This window comes from Schistocerca piceifrons, chromosome 6 (genome assembly GCF_021461385.2).
Source record: "Schistocerca piceifrons isolate TAMUIC-IGC-003096 chromosome 6, iqSchPice1.1, whole genome shotgun sequence".
NCBI lineage: Eukaryota > Metazoa > Arthropoda > Insecta > Orthoptera > Acrididae > Schistocerca > Schistocerca piceifrons.
This window is the reverse complement of record NC_060143.1, coordinates 586,771,899-586,793,112: the sequence shown is the minus strand read 5'-3', so window position 1 is coordinate 586,793,112 and position 21,214 is coordinate 586,771,899. Positions and strand designations below refer to the sequence as shown.

Sequence of the window (21,214 nt, the reverse complement as noted above, 5' to 3'; positions counted from 1 at the left end):
GGAGCCCTTACACATCCTCCATAGAATCTCCGTGTCCATTCTTTTGGTGCCCCGAAGAAAGATGTTTGTGGCCATTAATTTGCTTTGGACAAAAAGGTAGGCATCCACAAACATTTTTCCATGAAGGAATTGACTGTCTTGCCTCACAGCAGGATAAATGTGTTAACAGTTACGGTGATTACTTTTGAAAGAACAAACAATCCATTTATTTTTTTCCCATGTATTTTGTTTCTGTTTGACTTCCCATTACACTTGCAAATTAAGTTATGAAAAATGATAGAGTCTATAAAATTAAAACTATATAGTGCATTAATTAATAGTACCAATTACTACTCTGAAATGAGCATAGTCTTCTTCTAGAAAAAAATGCATATTTTGCTCAGAAAGTACTGGCATGTTTTAGAGTGACTATGTTCTCAGTCCACATGCATAGTAACACCCTAGCTGAAATGTCAGATAGTGAGGTGAAATTCATTCACCATAGGAACTTACATCAATTGGTGTCACTTCAGCTGAACTCTCTTTGGAATCCTGTGGCCAGGAGTGAGCACTGTCATTTGTGTGTGGCCCTGTGACACCTCCAGTGTAGAGAGGTGTCACTGTATTAGTTGCAGCAGTTGGTGACCATGGATTTTTATGCTCATCCTTGTTTGCATTTTCTTGATTCTGGTTCGGGCCAGGGTAGTTCTGGTTCGGGCCAGGGTAGTTCTGGTTCGGGCCAGGGTAGTTCTGGTTCGGGCCAGGGTAGTTCTGGTTCGGGCCAGGGTAGTTCTGGTTCGGGCCAGGGTAGTTCTGGTTCGGGCCAGGGTAGTTCTGGTTCGGGCCAGGGTAGTTCTGGTTCGGGCCAGGGTAGTTCTGGTTCGGGCCAGGGTAGTTCTGGTTCGGGCCAGGGTAGTTCTGGTTCGGGCCAGGGTAGTTCTGGTTCGGGCCAGGGTAGTTCTGGTTCGGGCCAGGGTAGTTCTGGTTCGGGCCAGGGTAGTTCTGGTTCGGGCCAGGGTAGTTCTGGTTCGGGCCAGGGTAGTTCTGGTTCGGGCCAGGGTAGTTCTGGTTCGGGCCAGGGTAGTTCTGGTTCGGGCCAGGGTAGTTCTGGTTCGGGCCAGGGTAGTTCTGGTTCGGGCCAGGGTAGTTCTGGTTCGGGCCAGGGTAGTTCTGGTTCGGGCCAGGGATTTTGTACTTCCACCCGAAAGACTGTGGATTACTACTAGTGACATGTGGGTTCCCACTGTTGATGTTAGACCCATGTAAGTTGTTACCATTGTAAAAGTTCCCAGAATTTGTGTTTGGGTATCCATTATAACTGTACAAGGCTCCACCAGAGTTTGGTACATTTTCAGCAGAGTTATGAGGGCCATTTTTGTTATCAAACTGCTTATCATTTTTCTGAGGAAATTTTACAGGGGTCAGGGGGTTCGGGTGAACTGTAGAATGTGTGCCTTGAAGGAAGGGGTTCCAGCCATAGAAGGCTTGGTTACGCTGATCAGTTAATGGGTTGCCTTGATGACTAAATGGCAGATACTGTGAGAGCCACTGCAGTGAAGGTATATTTGGATTTATTCCCAGAGTGTTAAAGAAATGTGCATATGTTCCTGGAGTACCATAGTTGGGTATATTCTCTCTTGAGCTTACTGCATGTCTTTTATGTCTACCAGAGCCATAAAGACTACTCCCATGATATGTACTGTCAGATAGGCTGTGAATGTCAGTTTTCAATTTGACAGAATCATCGTCATTTTCCTGTAGATGGTTCCTAACGAACGGATGTTCTGCTGGCACTGCTTCAGTGTAACTGGTATTGTGCAGAAGAGAACCCTGAAAACCACAGGCAAATAGTAGTTTTTATGTTTCCACACCAATTATTTAATTCTGAGAGTGTACCATTGGTATAGAAAAATATGTATGAATTATTATAATTACAGCACAGTGTCATGCTACTGAAACATTCACCATATGATTATGCTAGAGACAATGATAATTATGCTGGTAGTAATTATTTGGAAAACTGAATTTCAGAAATTTCAGAAATTTTAGCATGAAAGGGCACAATATAAAGCACAAAAAAATTTGTTTGCTACAAGAAGGCATATCTTAGCACAGCAGTGAATGACAGACATGTGCTACACTGCATAGAGATTAATATATTCCAATTAATGATTTTAAATACTGATGGTGGACACATGGCATTCATTTGGTGATAATGTCTGCAACTTTCTTATTGCCTGGTACAACCTTAATGTCTATATTTCTGCATTTAATTTTTTCAGGAATATAGTGCATGAAAACATCAATATGTTTATGTCTCATGAAATTCAGGTTTTTTAGCCAGTTCCATGGCATGGGCATTATCAAAAAGACGAGCAGGAACAGAAGTTAAATTTCTTTATAGATCTTGGATAGCCATATTCCTATTCTTGGCACTCCACTGGCAGTCACATGTTCTGACTCTGTTGTTGACAGTTATATGCACTGTTTCCACTCAGTAGCCTAGGTAACTGCTGCTCCAATAAATCTTGCAATCACTTCACTGAGTGTCGAGTTGCTGTTTCACTAAATCAGCATCAGTATACGTTTCAGCCTTCTGTTTGTCTGGCTAGCATCATACTTCACACTCAATGACAATGACCTTTTTATATACTTCAGAATCCTTTTTACCAAAGACTAGTGATTTTATTGAGGATTCTCTAAAAATTTTTATGCGTAACTCACTCCTAATGGTCCATCAAGACCTTGTACTATCAAGCCAAATGAGACCACCAATTGCTTTTTAGTTTGGAGCATTAACTGGTTTATCATTGTTCAACTCACATAGCTGTAGATATTGCTCAGCTGGAACTGACACAGGATTTGCTTCTGTCACATTAAATGGCTGAAGAATGTCTTTAGTATAACTTTCTTGACTAAACTCTATAGGTCCATTCTCATGATATATTAATATTTAAGAAATATCCTACTACCTCAACTTTAATCTTGCACTCTTCTTGAATATCCCTTAGGAATACTTCAGGATCTTTCATACTTGCAGATATTAATCCATTGTCAACATATAGAACTACCGTCAACCTGTCACTGCAGTCTTCTTGATAGACCAGGTAGCTAAGGGTATGCCTAAGTTTTTATGGGCAGCAGTGATGACCACAGCCATCTGTTTGTTGAATAGAAATGGTAAGAGACATGTGAGTGACAGAACACCCTATGAGGTATTCTGTTGGTGTTTGCCATTGCTGTCCACATAAACTTAGACCTTTAGCTAGCAATATGGTTTGAGCTAGTTCCACAACAGTTCTGTTGGTATGCTCAGCACATCCATTTTTCTCTGCGTTATAAGGATTTGTGATGATGAGTTGTGAGTTGTATAACACTTATATATGATTTATTGTCATCTAATCTTTAACTCCAGTATCATCAAATTCTAACTCACCATTACATTGAAATGTTTTTGTGAATGATCCAAAGATCCTTCACAGTGCTCACCATTTATGCAATCTTCTCTGGAGTCTCAGCCCTCTGCTTGAAAAAATATGCTATGCATAATCTTGAAAAATCACAAGTAAAGCAGAAAAATATTCACCTCTACCAAGTGATCTATACTCCATAGGTCCACACTTCTCCAGGTTGTGTGGCACACTACTATTGTGACTGAAAACTGCTGCAATGCTACTTCACTGTAACAGAAGACTGACAATATTCTTCACCAAAGCCTTCAGCACCACACTGTTTCGAGAATTGTTGGATATGACATTTGTTCATATGACCCAAGTGTTCATGCCAAATTTGCAGGTATTCCTTTCATGCAAGATTTACTCCAGGGTTACAAGAACGAATTTTTTTTACTTGAATAATCATCTTCAATAAGTTTCCATTGAATATGCTACATGCTTTACTATGCCCTTGTTTTGGAACTCACTTGTCTTTTAATAAATAGAAGTAATCTATTGTCCATAGCAGATGATACAGGAAAAAGATTTTTTCTCCCATCTGCAGTACACAAAACAATATCCATATAGCATAAATTCCATTCTACATAAAAAAAACCTTCAAAATACATAGGCAGCCCCTTTTCCTAGTGTTTTCATTGCCAAATCATTGCTCATGCAGAGCTGAAGTGGTTTTGCAAATTTAGTAAACTACGTATACCCCTCAATTTTTTTATAAAATGTGATATGTTGCTCCACAACCAATGATCCATGAGTCCTCTATCAATTCTGAACTCCTTACTTCAGCAATGAAAGCCTTTTTATTCAGCTCACTTTTATTTTGGTTATGGACTTTTTTTTGTTTTTTTTTTATAGTTCTGTACTTCTTTTAATATGGCTAGGTATACCACAACCAAAACATTTCACTCCTTTTTGTCTATTCTCTTTTCATAATTATTTGATGAAGTAACATTCCTGCTAGTGGTACCATCTGCATTTTTCATTTCTTAAGGTTTTTTTTGGTAGCAAAGAGTGCAACTCACTCATCTCATTCCGCTCAATGATAAGCAAGATGACTCATTAGATGGTAACGTGTCCATTAAATGTTTTAGTGTCTGTTGATTTTCAGACCTTGTCCACCATGACTGCCTTAGACTTTCATATAGCTGTCAGGCAGTATGTCAAGTAGTCACACCATTAATGTTTTATCAGGTTTCAAACTGAGTTGCTGCATTCAAAGAACTAAGTTATCAAAATGATCAAGCTGTGTCACCCTCTCATTGCCTGATTGCCTGGGAAAAGGCAATTCTGGCTCAAAGAGTGTGCAGATTGCTTTGTTTTCTGTTCAAACACGGCATGTAGCTTGTCACTCACTCACTCAAACTCTACCAGCAATGCCATGACAATTCCGGCAATGATATGACTTGCTACACAATCAACCTTGTCCCAAGCTCTTAGCACAGCATTAAACACCTATTTCTCAAGACACAAATGAATTAATGACATTAGCTGCCAGTGGGCATTGATTTCAATCAATCGGTAAAGTTGAAAATTTGTTCTGGACCAGAATTTGAACCATGGTCTCCCACTTACCAGGCAGATGTACTGACCACTGCACCATCCAGACACAATGGTAATTGCAACTGCATGGGCTATCCTAGTACGACTCCTGTCAGACCCAAACTCTCAACTTAACCACACACTATTGATGTAGGACCACTGACTTATTTTCATTACACATGGCATTTTACCCATTCCTGTATGAGTTAAAACGTGGTGTGGCATCTGTAATGAAGCAAATGCAATGCGGTGAAGAGACGCTCCAGAGACCATTTCGAGTCAGCAGCCACCATGAACCAAGACACAGAGGAATTAAAAACATCAGCTGCCCATGTGCATTGATTTAACTTTCCCCATTGATTTAAATCGGTGGCCACTGGCAACTAATGTCATTAAAATGGTCTCTTCTTTCAGACATGTTCAAAAGAACAGATACCACATCTATAGCATCAGTTTACGTTTATGTCATACACTGGCAAAGCCGCCGGTTTTTGTATATACTTTTAATGTGCCATCTGACACACCTAATAAGTGTCTTTCTGAAATCTTCCATATGGTCTGCTTTTCAGTCCCACTCAGTTTCTCAATATCACAGGAATCTAATGCAGCCTCATGGTACCCAAATTTACAGCTGTAAAAATTCAACATGAGAATGTGCAGTAATTTTTCACTTGTTCACAACACAAACTGAAGGCATTGCACAACACATGCTAAAGCATTTCTGGCCTCACATAATGCAAAGTTACATCATTCACTTTCTTGAACCACAGACTGGGCCCATGACCTACTGCAGTGGGGAAAAAAAAGACAAAACAAAGCACACACACGATACGGTTTTAGGTTAGTAACAAAACACACTTATGTTACACTGCATAGAGATTAACATTAAATATTTAATTTCAACAGAGTTAACACTATCTCATTACAGCTTCTTTCACTGATTATTTCCGTGTTACATTAGTAAAATAATTAAAGTAAGTATAGATACAAATCTTATTTGATGTTATACCATGAACTGAACAGCTTGCTGCGAATTTGATGGCAGAACTGTACCTGCAGCTCTGGCAGAAATCTTAACGTTTCATGTGTGGATGCTGAACACTAATATTTTCTGTAAAGCTGAGAAAGCCCATATTTTCTACTGGATGTTACCTTTGTTTTGAATTCTTTGATTTATTAAATTTTTTGTGCAAGATGCAAATTTCTAACCCAATCTGAAAATGCAGTATACAAGTTTAAATTACTGTCCAAGTTGTTTGGTAACCAAATGGCTCTGAGCACTATGGGACTTAACATCTATGGTCATCAGTCCCCTAGAACTTAGAACTACTTAAACCTAACTAACCTAAGGACATCACACAACACCCAGTCATCACAAGACAGAAAATTCTTGACCCCACCGGGAATCAAACCCAGGAACCCGGGGTTTGGTAACCTTTTATTCTTTAGTTGGCCAAACTAATTGCTAGCACATGATTCTCATTGCAGACTCATCCTTTTTTCCCATTACATTTATGTTGACAGTAGTAAGTTAGGAACCTGAATGTGTTCGTGAGGCAACTATATCTCCTTCTATCCAACTGTGTTCGAAGTCCAAGAATTTAATAATTACAGATGATTTTAATGTAAATTTTCTAAATGAGATCAACAGGAAAGTAGATTTAGAGCATCTACTTGAGTCTTTTAAACAGATGACTCTAGTAGATTTTCTGGCTGTGGTTAATAATAACTGTGAATCTCTGACAATTGACTTATCTAAATCGAGAGTAATCTCTATCATGGTATGTCCAATTTTAAGTGCCCTTACTGATCATGACAGCAGTTTTCTACACTCACTGACATCAGTCTGTGCATTCTTGGAAATCTTTTGGAATAGTAAGTGAGGATACAACTATAGTCTGCAAGAGAGACTAAAGTATAGTTTTCGGTGAAACAGATGTAAATAAAAAGTATTATAATTCTTAAATGAATTAATGTGTGTCTTTGAAGCTACCTTTCCCAATAAATAATTACAAAGAGACCTATAATCACTGACAAGAAAACATTGGTCACTGCAGGAATAAAAGCATTCTGCAGAACAAAGGGTTTGCTGTACAGACATCTCAAAACTTGTAATGACCCAAGAAACAGCAACACTACAGACTTTACTGTAGCACTTTAAAGAAATCAAGAGTATGTGCATTAATATAAACTGAAACGTCAGAAACACAACAAAAACCAATTTAGAGTGTGCTAAAGAGGGAAAACTGACAAAAAAGAAAAACATGAAACACATCACAAGTAGAAATTAAATAATCTTAAATGGTTGCAGAAATAATGAAATATTTTCTGACAGCAGCAGAGAAGGTGAGCTGTAAAGGAACTGTGGATGAAGCAATGGACCTTCACAGATTGTCAACCATATCAAAAGCCACAATAGCCTCAACAATGGTCAGTTTTGGTTTCATTCTGGTTTTTGTACTGACCAAGGAATATTCTCTTTTAATAATGAAGCCTATAATGGAAAAAATTTCTCTAGTAGGTATTTTTGTGGTATCTTGAAAGCTTTCTACTGTGTAAACCATCAAATTTTTTTTTACAACAGCAGAGTGTAATGGTTTAGGAGATTAAAGAAATAAATAAACAAATAAACAAGTAAATAAGGGGAAGCTAGAAAGTCAGGCATGGAAAAAATTTAAAAAAGGTCTCCTGTTAATATTGTGGCCAATATTGGTAGACCAACAAACTGCCACAGAAGTTCACTTCTGTGACTGGAAATGTCAACATACAGTTAATTTAAGCTACGCCATAACATTTCATATATTCCCATATTGGCAAGTTTTGTTCAGTATCTACACTTTGTAATATTCTTATTATTCTTACAGGCTTTAATTCAGACCATTTCTAACTGAACAAAAGGCTCAAGGTATGTTTACTGGTCATGACCTTAAATAATTCTCTCAGGTACCAATGTGGCTGCATTTTAAACTACTCCCACTTTCCACTGAGGTCTGCTTTATGGTACTCAAACTTATGTTTTGTCTTCCTTGTAAGTTATTTCTAGAGTCTTAAGAGCTAGCCTAGCAGCATTCAAGCCAAATATTTTTGATTTATACTTTTATTTTGTATGTAAATATGAAGGTTATGAGCTAGTCTCTTACAGTCAATGAAGCAGTCTCTAGTCTCTCTGTCTTTGTACTCACACACCTTACTCATTACAGCAGATCATAGAAGGTCTTATCTGGGTATAGGATGGCTGGAAAATTTACAGTTTTAACCAGAGTACATAATCTTACTATCAAATCAAAAATGCAAGTATGAAATCTTGGCATTTATATTTGGTTGTAAATCAATCTAATGAGAAGTAAGTACATTACTGCTTAACATGGTTTCATTATCAACCAGAGTTAAAAGATATATGCATTAATCATACAGGGAGTGTGTTATTGCTTGTATTTAAGTTCCTTAATCATAGTGTTATCATTGGAGGACACTGATGTTGTTTGGTTTGTGGGGCACTCAACTGTGCAGTCATCAGCACCTGTACAAAGTCCCAATTTTTACAGTCCAATATTTTTCACAGTCCACTCTAGCCAAAATCACAAATGATGATGATAAAATGATGAGGACAACACAAACACCCACTCCCCGCACAGAGAAAATCCCTAAGCCAGCTGGAAATTGAACCCAGGACACCGTGATCCAGAGGCAGCAACACTATCCACTAGACCACGAGCTGTGGACATTGGAGGACACTGATGATCAGTCAGCCAATTGATATGATTTCAGTTTGTTAGAGGTGGGTGTGGCAAGACATCCTACGGCACATTACTAAATGCCTTCTCTGGAAACTACTGCCAACAAATTGACCTGACCTGACCTGACCTCTCTGAGGGAGCCTACACAAACTGGTATCAGTGACCATGAGGCAATTGCAGCCATAATGAATACCAAAACATGAAGAGCAACTAAAACAAGCAGAAAGGAAGATAGATATGGTCAGCAAACTGGACTAAGAAACATTGTCATACCTCAACGAGGAACTATAAATGTTTAACTCAGGACAGGAGCAATTAGATGAACTAATGCTAAAATTTAAAAGAGCAGTTCACCATGCACTGGATTGATGTGTACCCAGTACAACATCCATAATGGGAGAGAACCTCCATGTTGTACAGTCACTGTAAAGAATCTTATAAGGAAACAGAGACTACTACATAACAGGTATTAAACAAAGCATAGGGCTATAGGGAGAGGCTGAATGAAACAGATTTAGCAGTCAAGAGAGCAATGCATGAAGCTGTCAATGATTACTGTAGCAGAATATTCTCAAATCATCTTTCACCAAACCCAAAGAAATTGTGGTCACATATAAAGGCTGTTAGTAGCACCAAAGTTAGTGTCCAGTCTCTCACAGACAAGACAGCAACTGAAATTGCAAGTTGCAAAGCAAAAGCAGAAATGCTTATCTCTGTTTTCATATGTTCCCTTACAAAGGAAAGCCGAAGAGTAATGCCCAAATTTAATTCTCACCCCACTTGAGCTGAAGCAAGTTGAGTATCCACTCTCATCTGCTGTGTGTATGATCTTACATTTTTAGTGAGCGGCAGGAAACTTATTTTGACATATGAATGCCTACCATTTGAAAATATATGTCTCCAATTCTTCCACCACATGTCTCCAATTCTTCCACCACATGTCTCCACAATTCTTCCACCACATGTCTCCACAATTCTTCCACCACATGTCTCCACAATTCTTCCACCACATGTCTCCACAATTCTTCCACCACATGTCTCCACAATTCTTCCACCACATGTCTCCACAATTCTTCCACCACATGTCTCCACAATTCTTCCACCACATGTCTCCACAATTCTTCCACCACATGTCTCCACAATTCTTCCACCACATGTCTCCACAATTCTTCCACCACATGTCTCCACAATTCTTCCACCACATGTCTCCACAATTCTTCCACCACATGTCTCCACAATTCTTCCACCACATGTCTCCACAATTCTTCCACCACATGTCTCCACAATTCTTCCACCACATGTCTCCACAATTCTTCCACCACATGTCTCCACAATTCTTCCACCACATGTCTCCACAATTCTTCCACCACATGTCTCCACAATTCTTCCACCACATGTCTCCACAATTCTTCCACCACATGTCTCCACAATTCTTCCACCACATGTCTCCACAATTCTTCCACCACATGTCTCCACAATTCTTCCACCACATGTCTCCACAATTCTTCCACCACATGTCTCCACAATTCTTCCACCACATGTCTCCACAATTCTTCCACCACATGTCTCCACAATTCTTCCACCACATGTCTCCACAATTCTTCCACCACATGTCTCCACAATTCTTCCACCACATGTCTCCACAATTCTTCCACCACATGTCTCCACAATTCTTCCACCACATGTCTCCACAATTCTTCCACCACATGTCTCCACAATTCTTCCACCACATGTCTCCACAATTCTTCCACCACATGTCTCCACAATTCTTCCACCACATGTCTCCACAATTCTTCCACCACATGTCTCCACAATTCTTCCACCACATGTCTCCACAATTCTTCCACCACATGTCTCCACAATTCTTCCACCACATGTCTCCACAATTCTTCCACCACATGTCTCCACAATTCTTCCACCACATGTCTCCACAATTCTTCCACCACATGTCTCCACAATTCTTCCACCACATGTCTCCAATTCTTCCACCACATGTCTCCAATTCTTCCACCACATGTCTCCAATTCTTCCACCACATGTCTCCAATTCTTCCACCACATGTCTCCAATTCTTCCACCACATGTCTCCAATTCTTCCACCACATGTCTCCAATTCTTCCACCACATGTCTCCAATTCTTCCACCACATGTCTCCAATTCTTCCACCACATGTCTCCAATTCTTCCACCACATGTCTCCAATTCTTCCACCACATGTCTCCAATTCTTCCACCACATGTCTCCAATTCTTCCACCACATGTCTCCAATTCTTCCACCACATGTCTCCAATTCTTCCACCACATGTCTCCAATTCTTCCACCACATGTCTCCAATTCTTCCACCACATGTCTCCAATTCTTCCACCACATGTCTCCAATTCTTCCACCACATGTCTCCAATTCTTCCACCACATGTCTCCAATTCTTCCACCACATGTCTCCAATTCTTCCACCACATGTCTCCAATTCTTCCACCACATGTCTCCAATTCTTCCACCACATGTCTCCAATTCTTCCACCACATGTCTCCAATTCTTCCACCACATATCTCCAATTCTTCCACCACATATCTCCAATTCTTCCACCACATATCTCCAATTCTTCCACCACATATCTCCAATTCTTCCATCAAGTAGGTATCTAAAATTATCTGAAACTAATTATCTTCGAAATCAATTAACATTGAAGCTTCAGACCACTGCTAACTTCAGTTACAAATTATGTCAAAATTACTGTTAGGTTCTGATCTTTGGCATTATAATTTTGTTGACATATTTTTATGTTCAATTTGATGTACAGCATTGCATCAAAGTTGTCAATGACTACAGTAGCAGAATATTCACTAGCACTAATTGGAATTTTGAGGGTCGTAAAATATTTTATTTAAGATGATTGCCATCAATAATGAATAGTGTAAAACATTGTTCATAGGTGAAACTGCTTATAGACCTAGCACACCTGAGGTCAGGCAGTCTGCAGTGGAGAGTAAAGGGAGCAGTATCTATGTCTCTTCTTGTGAGCACTGTGCTGTAGTCTGATAACCAAAATTCTGAAATATTTACATGTATTGCATACAAGCCATTTTCTTCACTCATGGGTTTAATTTATGATTTCTGTGAAATAATTACTAATTAATTATGAGTGAGAACTTAGAAGAGCACAGTGATTATTGACTCCTATGAACAACTGGTTAGCAGGGTAGTGTTGACAGACTTATGGATTATTTCTGTCCACTATCTTAATTGTGTCAAGTTCCTTAAATGCATGCAAGGACAGTGATCTGATGAACTGATACACTGAATTTTTATCTCATCTGTATCATTTTGATGTACTGGACCATGTTGTGTGATTACTGCACTGGGACAATTTAATACTATGAACTAGTGTAGTAGGTAAAAATCTACTTTTCTTTGATTCAAACTATCTATGAGACCCAAAACTGGCCATATCAGTGAATAATTTACACCAAGAGCATAATTAAAGTGTTTTAAATCTACCTCTGGTATTGAACACAATACTGCTATAGACTATTAGTAGAACTAACATATATCACCCAGTTTTGAAGCCAGTACAGTTATCAAGAAGAACAGAAAAGGCTTATGCAGAAGGAAGCAGATTTGTCACACACTGAAAAAACATTTAGTGAAATAGATATTAGTGCCAGTGGTATTCAGAAACAGGTGAAATCATTGAAACTAATCAAATCTCTTGGGTCCATTGGAGTCGTCAGATTATATAACCCATTTGCAAAGGAGTTCACCTCTCTACTAACTGTAATCTATCACAGATCTCTTTAACAAAATAGCATCCCAGTAACTGAAAGAAAGCACAGATCACACCTCTCTACAGGAAGGAAAGCAGGAGTGAGCCACAGAGCTGCCATCCAATATCATTGACACTGACTTGTTATAGAACCTTAGAACTTATTCTGAGCTGAAACATAGTAAGATATCTCAGACTGTCATCCATTCCAACCAACATGGGTTTCAATAACATAGATCATGCGAAACCTAACTGTTACTTTTCTCACACGGCATCCTGAAAGCCATGAATCGAGGCAGTCAGTAGATGGGCAACAGTCTCTATTTCAGAAAACTTTTGACTCAGTAACACACCTATGTTTATTATCAAAGGCATGATCATATGTGGTATCAGACAAAATATGTGACTGGAATGAGCATTTCTTGGTAGGGAGGACACACCATCTTGTTTTGGATAGAGTGTCATTGAGAGATGTAGCAGTACCTTTGAATACATCCCAAGGAAGTATATTGGGCCCTTGCTGTTCACTTTGTACATTAATCATCTTGTGGACAATATTAATAGTAATCTCAGACTTTTCATAGATGTTTCAGTTATCTGCAATGAAGTACAGTCTGAACAAAACTGTTCAAATATTCAGGCAGACTTTATAAAATTTCAGAGTGTTGAAATAACTTACAACTTGCTTGAAATATTCAATAACGTAAAACTGTGCACTTAAAAAAGAACAGTATCTTATGAGTATAAGATCACAACATGGAATTATGTAGCCAAGCAGCCGCAAATAACTGTTTGGTACATTGACCCAGGTTTTGATACCTACTAAGGGTGGCTTCATCAGAATGAAATTTTGAAAAAATGTAAAATTACATTGTGGGAAAGCAATGGTCAGAATTTAGAGCAGCTATGCTCAAGTCAGAAAAAAATTACACATTCCAGCCTTTGCTATGTGTGCCTTGCTAGGGACAACTAATGTTAATGGAAAAATAAATCTAAGAGCTCCTACCCAATGATTGTTGCTTTGCTGCTCTGCTGTGGCTAACATCAACACAAAGCAAATGGTTACATGGTATGCTGTACACAGCAGTAATGATGGCAATGTTGACTAATACCAACAGATGCTTCAGTATGCTATCCATGATTTACTTGCACGTGAGTAGTCAACTGAACCTGTTTTTTCCAATTTTGTTTGTTATCCAATATCTCATAAGATAAGTTTGATAACATCACTGAATACTAGTCCCCCATGCAACCCACCTCCTATGTAACTACTTTACTTTACATCATTTGAGAAACTTCCTCTGTTTATGCATTGGTCTCCCTCTACAGTCTTACCTCTCTCACTTACCTCCAGTACCAAATTAGTTCCTTGATACCTTAGAATGTATGCCATCAACCAATCCCTCCTTTCTGTCAGGTTTGATACTGTGATTCACTTGTCTTCATTTGTTATTTCCTCTACCCACCTTATCTTCAGCATCCTTCTGCAGCACAATAAAAAGTTTCTATTCTCTCTTACTCTGTTAGATTTGTTGCCCACTCCAGACAAATAATGTTGGAAGAGACTAACACTTAAATCAATTTTGATAAAATCCTGCTGCAATCAGTTCAGTGAAATCTTACCCATATATTTAACATCTCTCTGAAACAAGATGTCTTCCCTGACAGGATGGAGTATGCTATTGTAAAGTCCATCTACAAAAAAGGCAATGCCTCAGATGTTAAAAACTATTGTTCTCTCTCTCTTTTGACTACATTTTCTACAGTCCTTGAAAAATTGATATATTCCAGGATAGTTAGCTATAAAACTTTGCAATAATTGATAAAAACCAGTTTGGATTTAGAGACTGTATCTCCACAACTGAAGCTACGTCTTCATTTGTCAGTAACATTTTGAAATGTCTTGACAAGAAGACATTGCTTATGGGCATATTTTGTGATCTGTCTAAGGCCTTCGACTGTGTGTCATAGAATACTTATAGAGAAAGCATGCCACTATGGGCAATTGGCACAAATCCAGTCTATAGGGCACACAACAGAAAACAGTTTTGGATGGTAACAATATGCAGGCAGGAGAGCAAAGTTCCACTAGGTTCTGTCCTCAGTCCTTTGCTATTTCTCATATACACAGAAGAACCAAGGAAACTGGCACACCTGCCTAATATCATGCGGGGCCCCCGCAAGCACACAGAAGTGCTGCAACATGATGTGACGTGGACTCTACTAATGTATGAAGTAGTGCTGGAGGGAACTGACACCATGAATCCTGCATGGCTGTCTATAAATCCATAAGAGTATGAGGGGTTGGAGATCTTTTCTGAACAGCACATTGCAATGCATTCCAGATATGCTCAATAATGTTCATGTCTGGGAAGTTTGGTGGCCAGCAGAAGTGTTTAAACTCAGAAGAGTGTTCCTGGAGCCACTCTGTAGCAATTCTGGCAGTGTGGGATGTCAATTATCCTGCTGGAATTGCCCAAGTGCATTGGAATGCATGATTGACATGAATGGATGCAGGTGATCAGACAGGGTGCTTAAGTATGTGTCACCCATCAGGGTCATACTAGGACTATCAGGGGATCCATGTCACTCCAGCTACACATGCCCCACTCCATTACAGAGCCTCCACCAGCTTGAATAGTCCCTTGCTGATATGCATGGTCCATGGATTCGTGAGGTTGTCTCCATACTCATACACGTCCATCCACTTGATGCTATTTGCAATGAGACTTGTCCAACCAGGCAATGTGTTTACAGTCATCAACAGTCCAATGTCAGTGTTGACAGGTGCCAGCAAGGTGTAAAGTTTTGTGTCATTCAATCATCAAGGGTACACATGTGGACCTTCAGCCTCGAAAGCCCATATCGATGATGTTTTGCTGAAAGTTTCATACACTGACACTTGTTGATGCCCAAGCATTGAAATCTGCAGCAATTTTCGGAAGGGTCACACTTCTGTCATGTTGAACAGTTCTCTTCAGTCATCATTGGTCCCATTCTTGCAGGATCTTTTTCTGGCTGCAGCGATGTTGGAGATTTGATGTTTCACCAGATTCCTGGTATTCACGGTACACTCATGAAATCTTTGTATGGGAAAATCCCCACATCATTGCTACCTTGGAGATGCTGTGTCCCATCGCTCATGTGCTGACTAACACCACATCCAAACTCACTTAACCTGCCATTGTGGCAGTAGTCACTGATCTAACACCTGTGCCTGACATTAGCCTTGCATAGACGTTGCGTGTTTACCTACCTCTGTATTTGCTGTATTGGAATATGCATGCCTACTCCAGTTAATTTGCCACTTCAGTGTATATCAGTGATCTACCTTTGTTCTCAAACAAAGCAAACAACTCAACAATATATGCAGATGACAAGTATTGTAATAAACAATAAGACTTCCCCAACATAAAATTAAATGCCAACCAATTACTTGAGGCTGTTCTGAATTGGTTCACGGTAATTCTCTATCAATAAACATCAGCAAAACCTATTACATTCATTTACATTCTGGTCACAAAATCTGACAGAGAAACATTGCACATGAGAGCCAGTGGATACAGAGGGCAGATTGTTTGAAATTCTTGGGCATACAAATGGCAAACAGGCTTGACTGGGAACACCACATCCATCAAACCCTCAAAAGACTAAGTTTGGCAACATTCGTCATCTAGATTGTTGCCAAAATTGGAGACATCAATGTCTCAAAATCTACTTACTTTGGCTACTTCCATTCACTTATGTGTTATGGAATAATCTTCTGGGGCAATTTTATCACTGTTGAAAAAGTCTTTACAAGCCAGAAAATGGTTGTCAGAATTGTGTGTGGATTACCTCTAAAGAGTTCATGTCACAATCTTTTTAAGCAAATAGTAATACTAACCACTATTTCACAATATCTCAATCATGACATTCATGCTACAGAATCTTCCTCAGTATGAAATGAACGAGTCATACTATCTTCTTAACACAAGGAGGAAGTGTGACATGCACTGTGACCCGAAAAAATTTGTCTCTAGTGCAGATGCACAAAAATCTTCAGTGCACTTCCAAGTAATAATAAATGTCTATGAGGTAATAATTCACTATTTGAAAGTAAGTTAAAGGAGTTCTTGATCAGAAAAAGTTTCTATTCTCGAGAGGAATTCTATTGCAGAGATAGCAAGATTATTTATCAAGTATTATTGTGTATTCCTGATTCAATATATCTTGCTGCTGTACTTAGATTAATTGGTGATCTTTAAGTCAAGAAGATGAGTCACCTTGTACCTTAAACTCTGTTCATGAGTGTAATTAAAACTTACTGATTGTGTTACTTTATAATTATTTTCAATTTAAATTCTTAATCTCTGTTTATTGTCCTTACGGAAATAAATGTAATAAAAAATTAAATGTTTTGACTTGGTCCACATCCATGTGTTACCATGCAAAAATGTATCTATGGATTATGCACTACAATAAATAAATAATAAATTAAATCCACGGAAAGTCCGAAGTCCATGAAGGAATAAGCTTAAACTTTTAGCAGTCTTTTCATTGTGCCTGTCTGTGACTCAACACCTATGTGACGAATAGCAATATATCCTTTTTGTTATATTGCAAACATTTGAATTTACAAGGTGTTTCATTTATCTGATGACCATCTGCCTAGGGTATTTAAGGCCGGCCACAGAAGCCACGCCTGCCGATCGAATGGGTCCTGTGGGATCGCACTACACTTGCTCTTTTTTTTGTGAGGATTCTTAAGGCCTTACAGACACATGTGCCTCATTGGCTAATGTCATTTGAACTGTGAAATAGGCATCATGATTGTAACAGTGAAGTTTGTGAATGCAACAATGGCAAGAATGGATTATTCAAGTCCACAACAAGTGTTTGTTTATGATTTGTATGTATGTAAAGAGCCCAATTTTACTGTTTGGAGATTGTTTGAACAGAAGTTTCTAAGTGTTTGAGTTCCAAGTCATCATGCAGTTCACAAATTAGTGAATAAATTTCATGAAACATGACGTATTCAAGACAAGAAGCATAAATGACAACGTGTAGTGCTCACAGAAGCTCGTCTCTATGACACTGCAAACCACCTGGAAAATTACCCTAGAAAGTCAGACTACTTTTGCAGCAAACACAAATATCATGCACTTTGTACGAAGAGGTAGTAAGCTGCTTGGACTTAGGTCACAAAGTATCAGTAGTACAAGAACATTGAACTGGTGATCCTGTGCATAGGGTTAAGTTTAGAAAATGTGTTTTAAAACAAGTGCATGGCAGTGTTGCTGTTGTTTTGTTTTGTTTTATTGTGCAAAAGCAACTAGATTCACATGTGTACATGTCAAAACTGTAGAACTCAAACAGAAGAGTTAAAAATGACTACATGTCAAACTAAATCAATAGTAGTAGTAGTAGTAGTAGTAGAAGAAGAAGAAGAAGAAGAAGAAGAAGAAGAAAGTTAGAAACAGGGAAATTGACAAAGGTCTATAAAATACACCATAGAGAAATGGAGGTTCTGAACAACAAATTAAATGGTCTTTGCCATATTGCTACAATGGATAAAAAGTAAAACACAGTCGACAGTCTGCACGTCGTTCGCTAAAACAACTGATAAATCAGACGGCAAACTCAAATGAGAACGTAAGCTGCTAAAAAGAAAAAGGGGCATCAGGAAATGGCAGACCATCAAAAGTTGAGTGCAATGTGCAGAATGTGGAGGGGAAGCACAACTTAACTAATGCCGATGGCTAACAAAGACAGTGTCCAATAGGCAGCCTAGTTAAAATGATCTGCTTGCAGTGAGAGGGCCAAGAGGTGGTCATCCAAGCCACTGGGAGAGGCTTAATAACCTGCAGCTTGTTCCTATGAAGGAAAGACGAGCAGTGAGGCCAAAGAGGCACCACCTACTAAAAGACCAACAGAGAGATCATCAGAGGGAATGTAAGAACTAGTGGGCCGAGATACGAGGATGACACTAAAAACGGTGGAGCCGAAGAATGAATTTGCTAAACTGATTATTTCATCTATTATCTATCTTCGTATATCATTTCCTTGCACTATGCTATTGTAGTTTTCTTCTTTAGCATTCTTACCTTTCTCCCCTACCCAGTAGGGGAAGAAATTTGGAAATTGGTTCAAATGACTTGATGCGTGTATATTGTGTGTACTGACAATCGTGGCTCATTGGTTAATGCGTATCTGCAGTTACTTATCGAAACGTGATGTAAATCTGATTTGCTGTGAGCAAAAGCATCCTAGGAAATAGGGATAATTTTCCCCATTCCTGTTAGATGAAGTTTTGAACGTGAACTGTTCGGCATGCTAAAGGGGGTATATTTTACTGATTACTGATGTAACCGAGTAAAAAAAAAAAAAAAAAAAAAAAACAATAAGAAAAGGAAAAGCACCAGATTTAAAATACATATAAAATCTAACGTGCTTCAGAAGCACCATTCAGAATAGCAAACACGTTTTTCGTTAGGTCTTGGACAGTAAAAACACACTATGTATGTTTTGTAAATGATCCTTTTATGATAAGTAATTTTAGCATTACCTGTGCTACTCTGTGGTATAGAGATACCTATATGGACACGTATGGATTGCTGCGTGTGACTCAGTAGCATTACAAGTATTCTAACATTGCAATGACAATACAATGACTATCAGTCAAAGGATAGTGATAGTAGTCATTTCCATCGACGGCTGTTCTTCGTCGCTGGTGCAGTAAATTTACCGTCCAGGTTGACCATGTCACCCTGACGAGCTGCTCCAGTACCCATGATTCAACAAAACGCACAATTTTTTTAAAAAAGATTGGTAGCCACTGAACTATCTGCCTTGCAGGGCACGGACTGCCAATGCTGTTAAACTGCCAGTTCGTTACCACGTGACTGAAGCACTGTGGCAACATTCAATGACTGCTCGCCAGCCCGCATTCAACAATAAGCATTCCTCTACATAATGGGCATGAGCGTGCTCCAGATTTGAGATGAAAATGGACATAAAAATAATAAAACGTTGATAAACTACGCACAATTTTACTATATTTACATGAAAAGGACACTAATGATGACTTTTCCGGAACTATGAAAATTGCTACGGCAATATTGCTAAATACATTGCTTAAGAAAGACCTGTACAAGATGAAACGTGTTTTGCTAATATTTGCTAACCAAGGAATATAAAACCTAGACACAAACCACGGATAATATATAATGTATATGTACATAGTCCATGTAGTAATTTTTATTGTCTTAAATTCTCAATCTATATTCCCTTAGATTGAGATGCTAGTTAATGAGCAAGTCCTAATACAGATTTTTTTCTGTATTTACCCCTAATACAGATTTCTTTCTGTATTTTCATGTGCTGAAACATAAATTGGAATGAGATTAAGACAGCCACCAAACTGACTCATTCATCATTGGTTGGTTGTGTGGGGTTTAAGGGACCAAACAGTAAGGTCATCAGTCCCTTGTTTCAAATGTGGTCCATTCCGCTAGTGTGACATCCCAAGAAAGTCAGAACAATAAAAGGGAAAAGGCTACAAACGTAAAAGGGCAGTCATGTTGTCAATGGTAAAAATAAAATGAGGGAAGTCAGCAAGAGAACGAACCCAACACTATGCTGAAGCAGCATAGGCAAGACCACCTGTGAACTTAAAAGGTGCAACCGCTAGAATGTAGAGGTACGTATGGGAAAAGGACACTAACCAATCCTTAAAAAAAAAAAGGTAAAAACAGAGTAAAAGGGGAAGAAAAGAGGATCTCGGTCAGGGAGGTGACGTGAGTCGGGAATCTCCAAACATGGCTTACAGTGGGAGACACTGTAACACTCACCGCCCTGCCCGAACACCAGAGAGTGATTAACAACCTTAAAACTGAGAATAAAAACCACTTTCCCAAAGGAAACCGAGAACCAGAGAGACCATCCGGGAATCGTCAGCCAACATCAAAGGTAAAGTGTGGAGGAGTCTGTACTTAGCACGCAGGGCCAAAAGAAGGGGGCATTCAACCAAAATGTGGGCTATTGACTGGAAGGCTCCACAACCACAAAGTGGGGGTGGCTCATCACCCAAAAGAAAACCATGGGTCAGACTGGTATGGCCAATGCGGAGACAACACAGTGTGGTCGAGTCCTTTCGGGAGAGGCGAAAGGAAGAACACCACGGGCCTGGTGTCACCTTAATCGCACGAAGTTTATTAGACAGGGGAGTAGCCTCCCAAGAGTTGGCCCACAACTGTGCGAAGTGGGATTTGATGTGAAGTCGTAAATCTGCTGCAGGAGGGGTTACAGACAAGGAGGGGTAAATGACTGCTCTCCCAGCCAAATGATCAGCAAGCTCATTACCTGGGATACCCACATGGCCAGGCACCCAAAGAAAGTCAACAGAACAAGAAGCATGGTGAAGATCAGCGAGATGGTCATGGATGGCAGAGACCAAGGGATGGCGCAAAAAACACCGGTCAATAGCCAGAAGGCCACTCATTGAGTCTGTACACAACAAAACGCGGTTGTGTTGGGACTGTTTAATAAAGGTAAGGGCCCAGGAAATTCCCATCAATTCTGCAGTAAACAGCCCACATGCAGGTGGCAGCAGATGATTTTCCGTTCCAGCAGAGGACGTGAAGGCATATCCCACACGATCAGCAGATTTAGAGCCATTAGTGTAAAAAACAACAGCATCCTGAAATTCACATAAAATTTGGTGGAAAAAGGAATGGAACACCATCGGGGGGATGGAATCTTTCGGA

General features: G+C 39.3%; 1 protein-coding gene across 1 annotated transcript in view; it reads right to left on the bottom strand.

Moving 5' to 3' along the window:
• The window catches only part of LOC124802689, a 139,371-nt gene that overhangs the window by 9,457 nt on the left and 108,700 nt on the right, over positions 1-21,214 (bottom strand). The window contains exon 5 of the mRNA XM_047263627.1: positions 493-1,809. Coding sequence (XP_047119583.1) covers positions 493-1,809 — 1,317 coding nt within the window. The remainder of the gene's footprint in view (positions 1-492; positions 1,810-21,214) is intronic.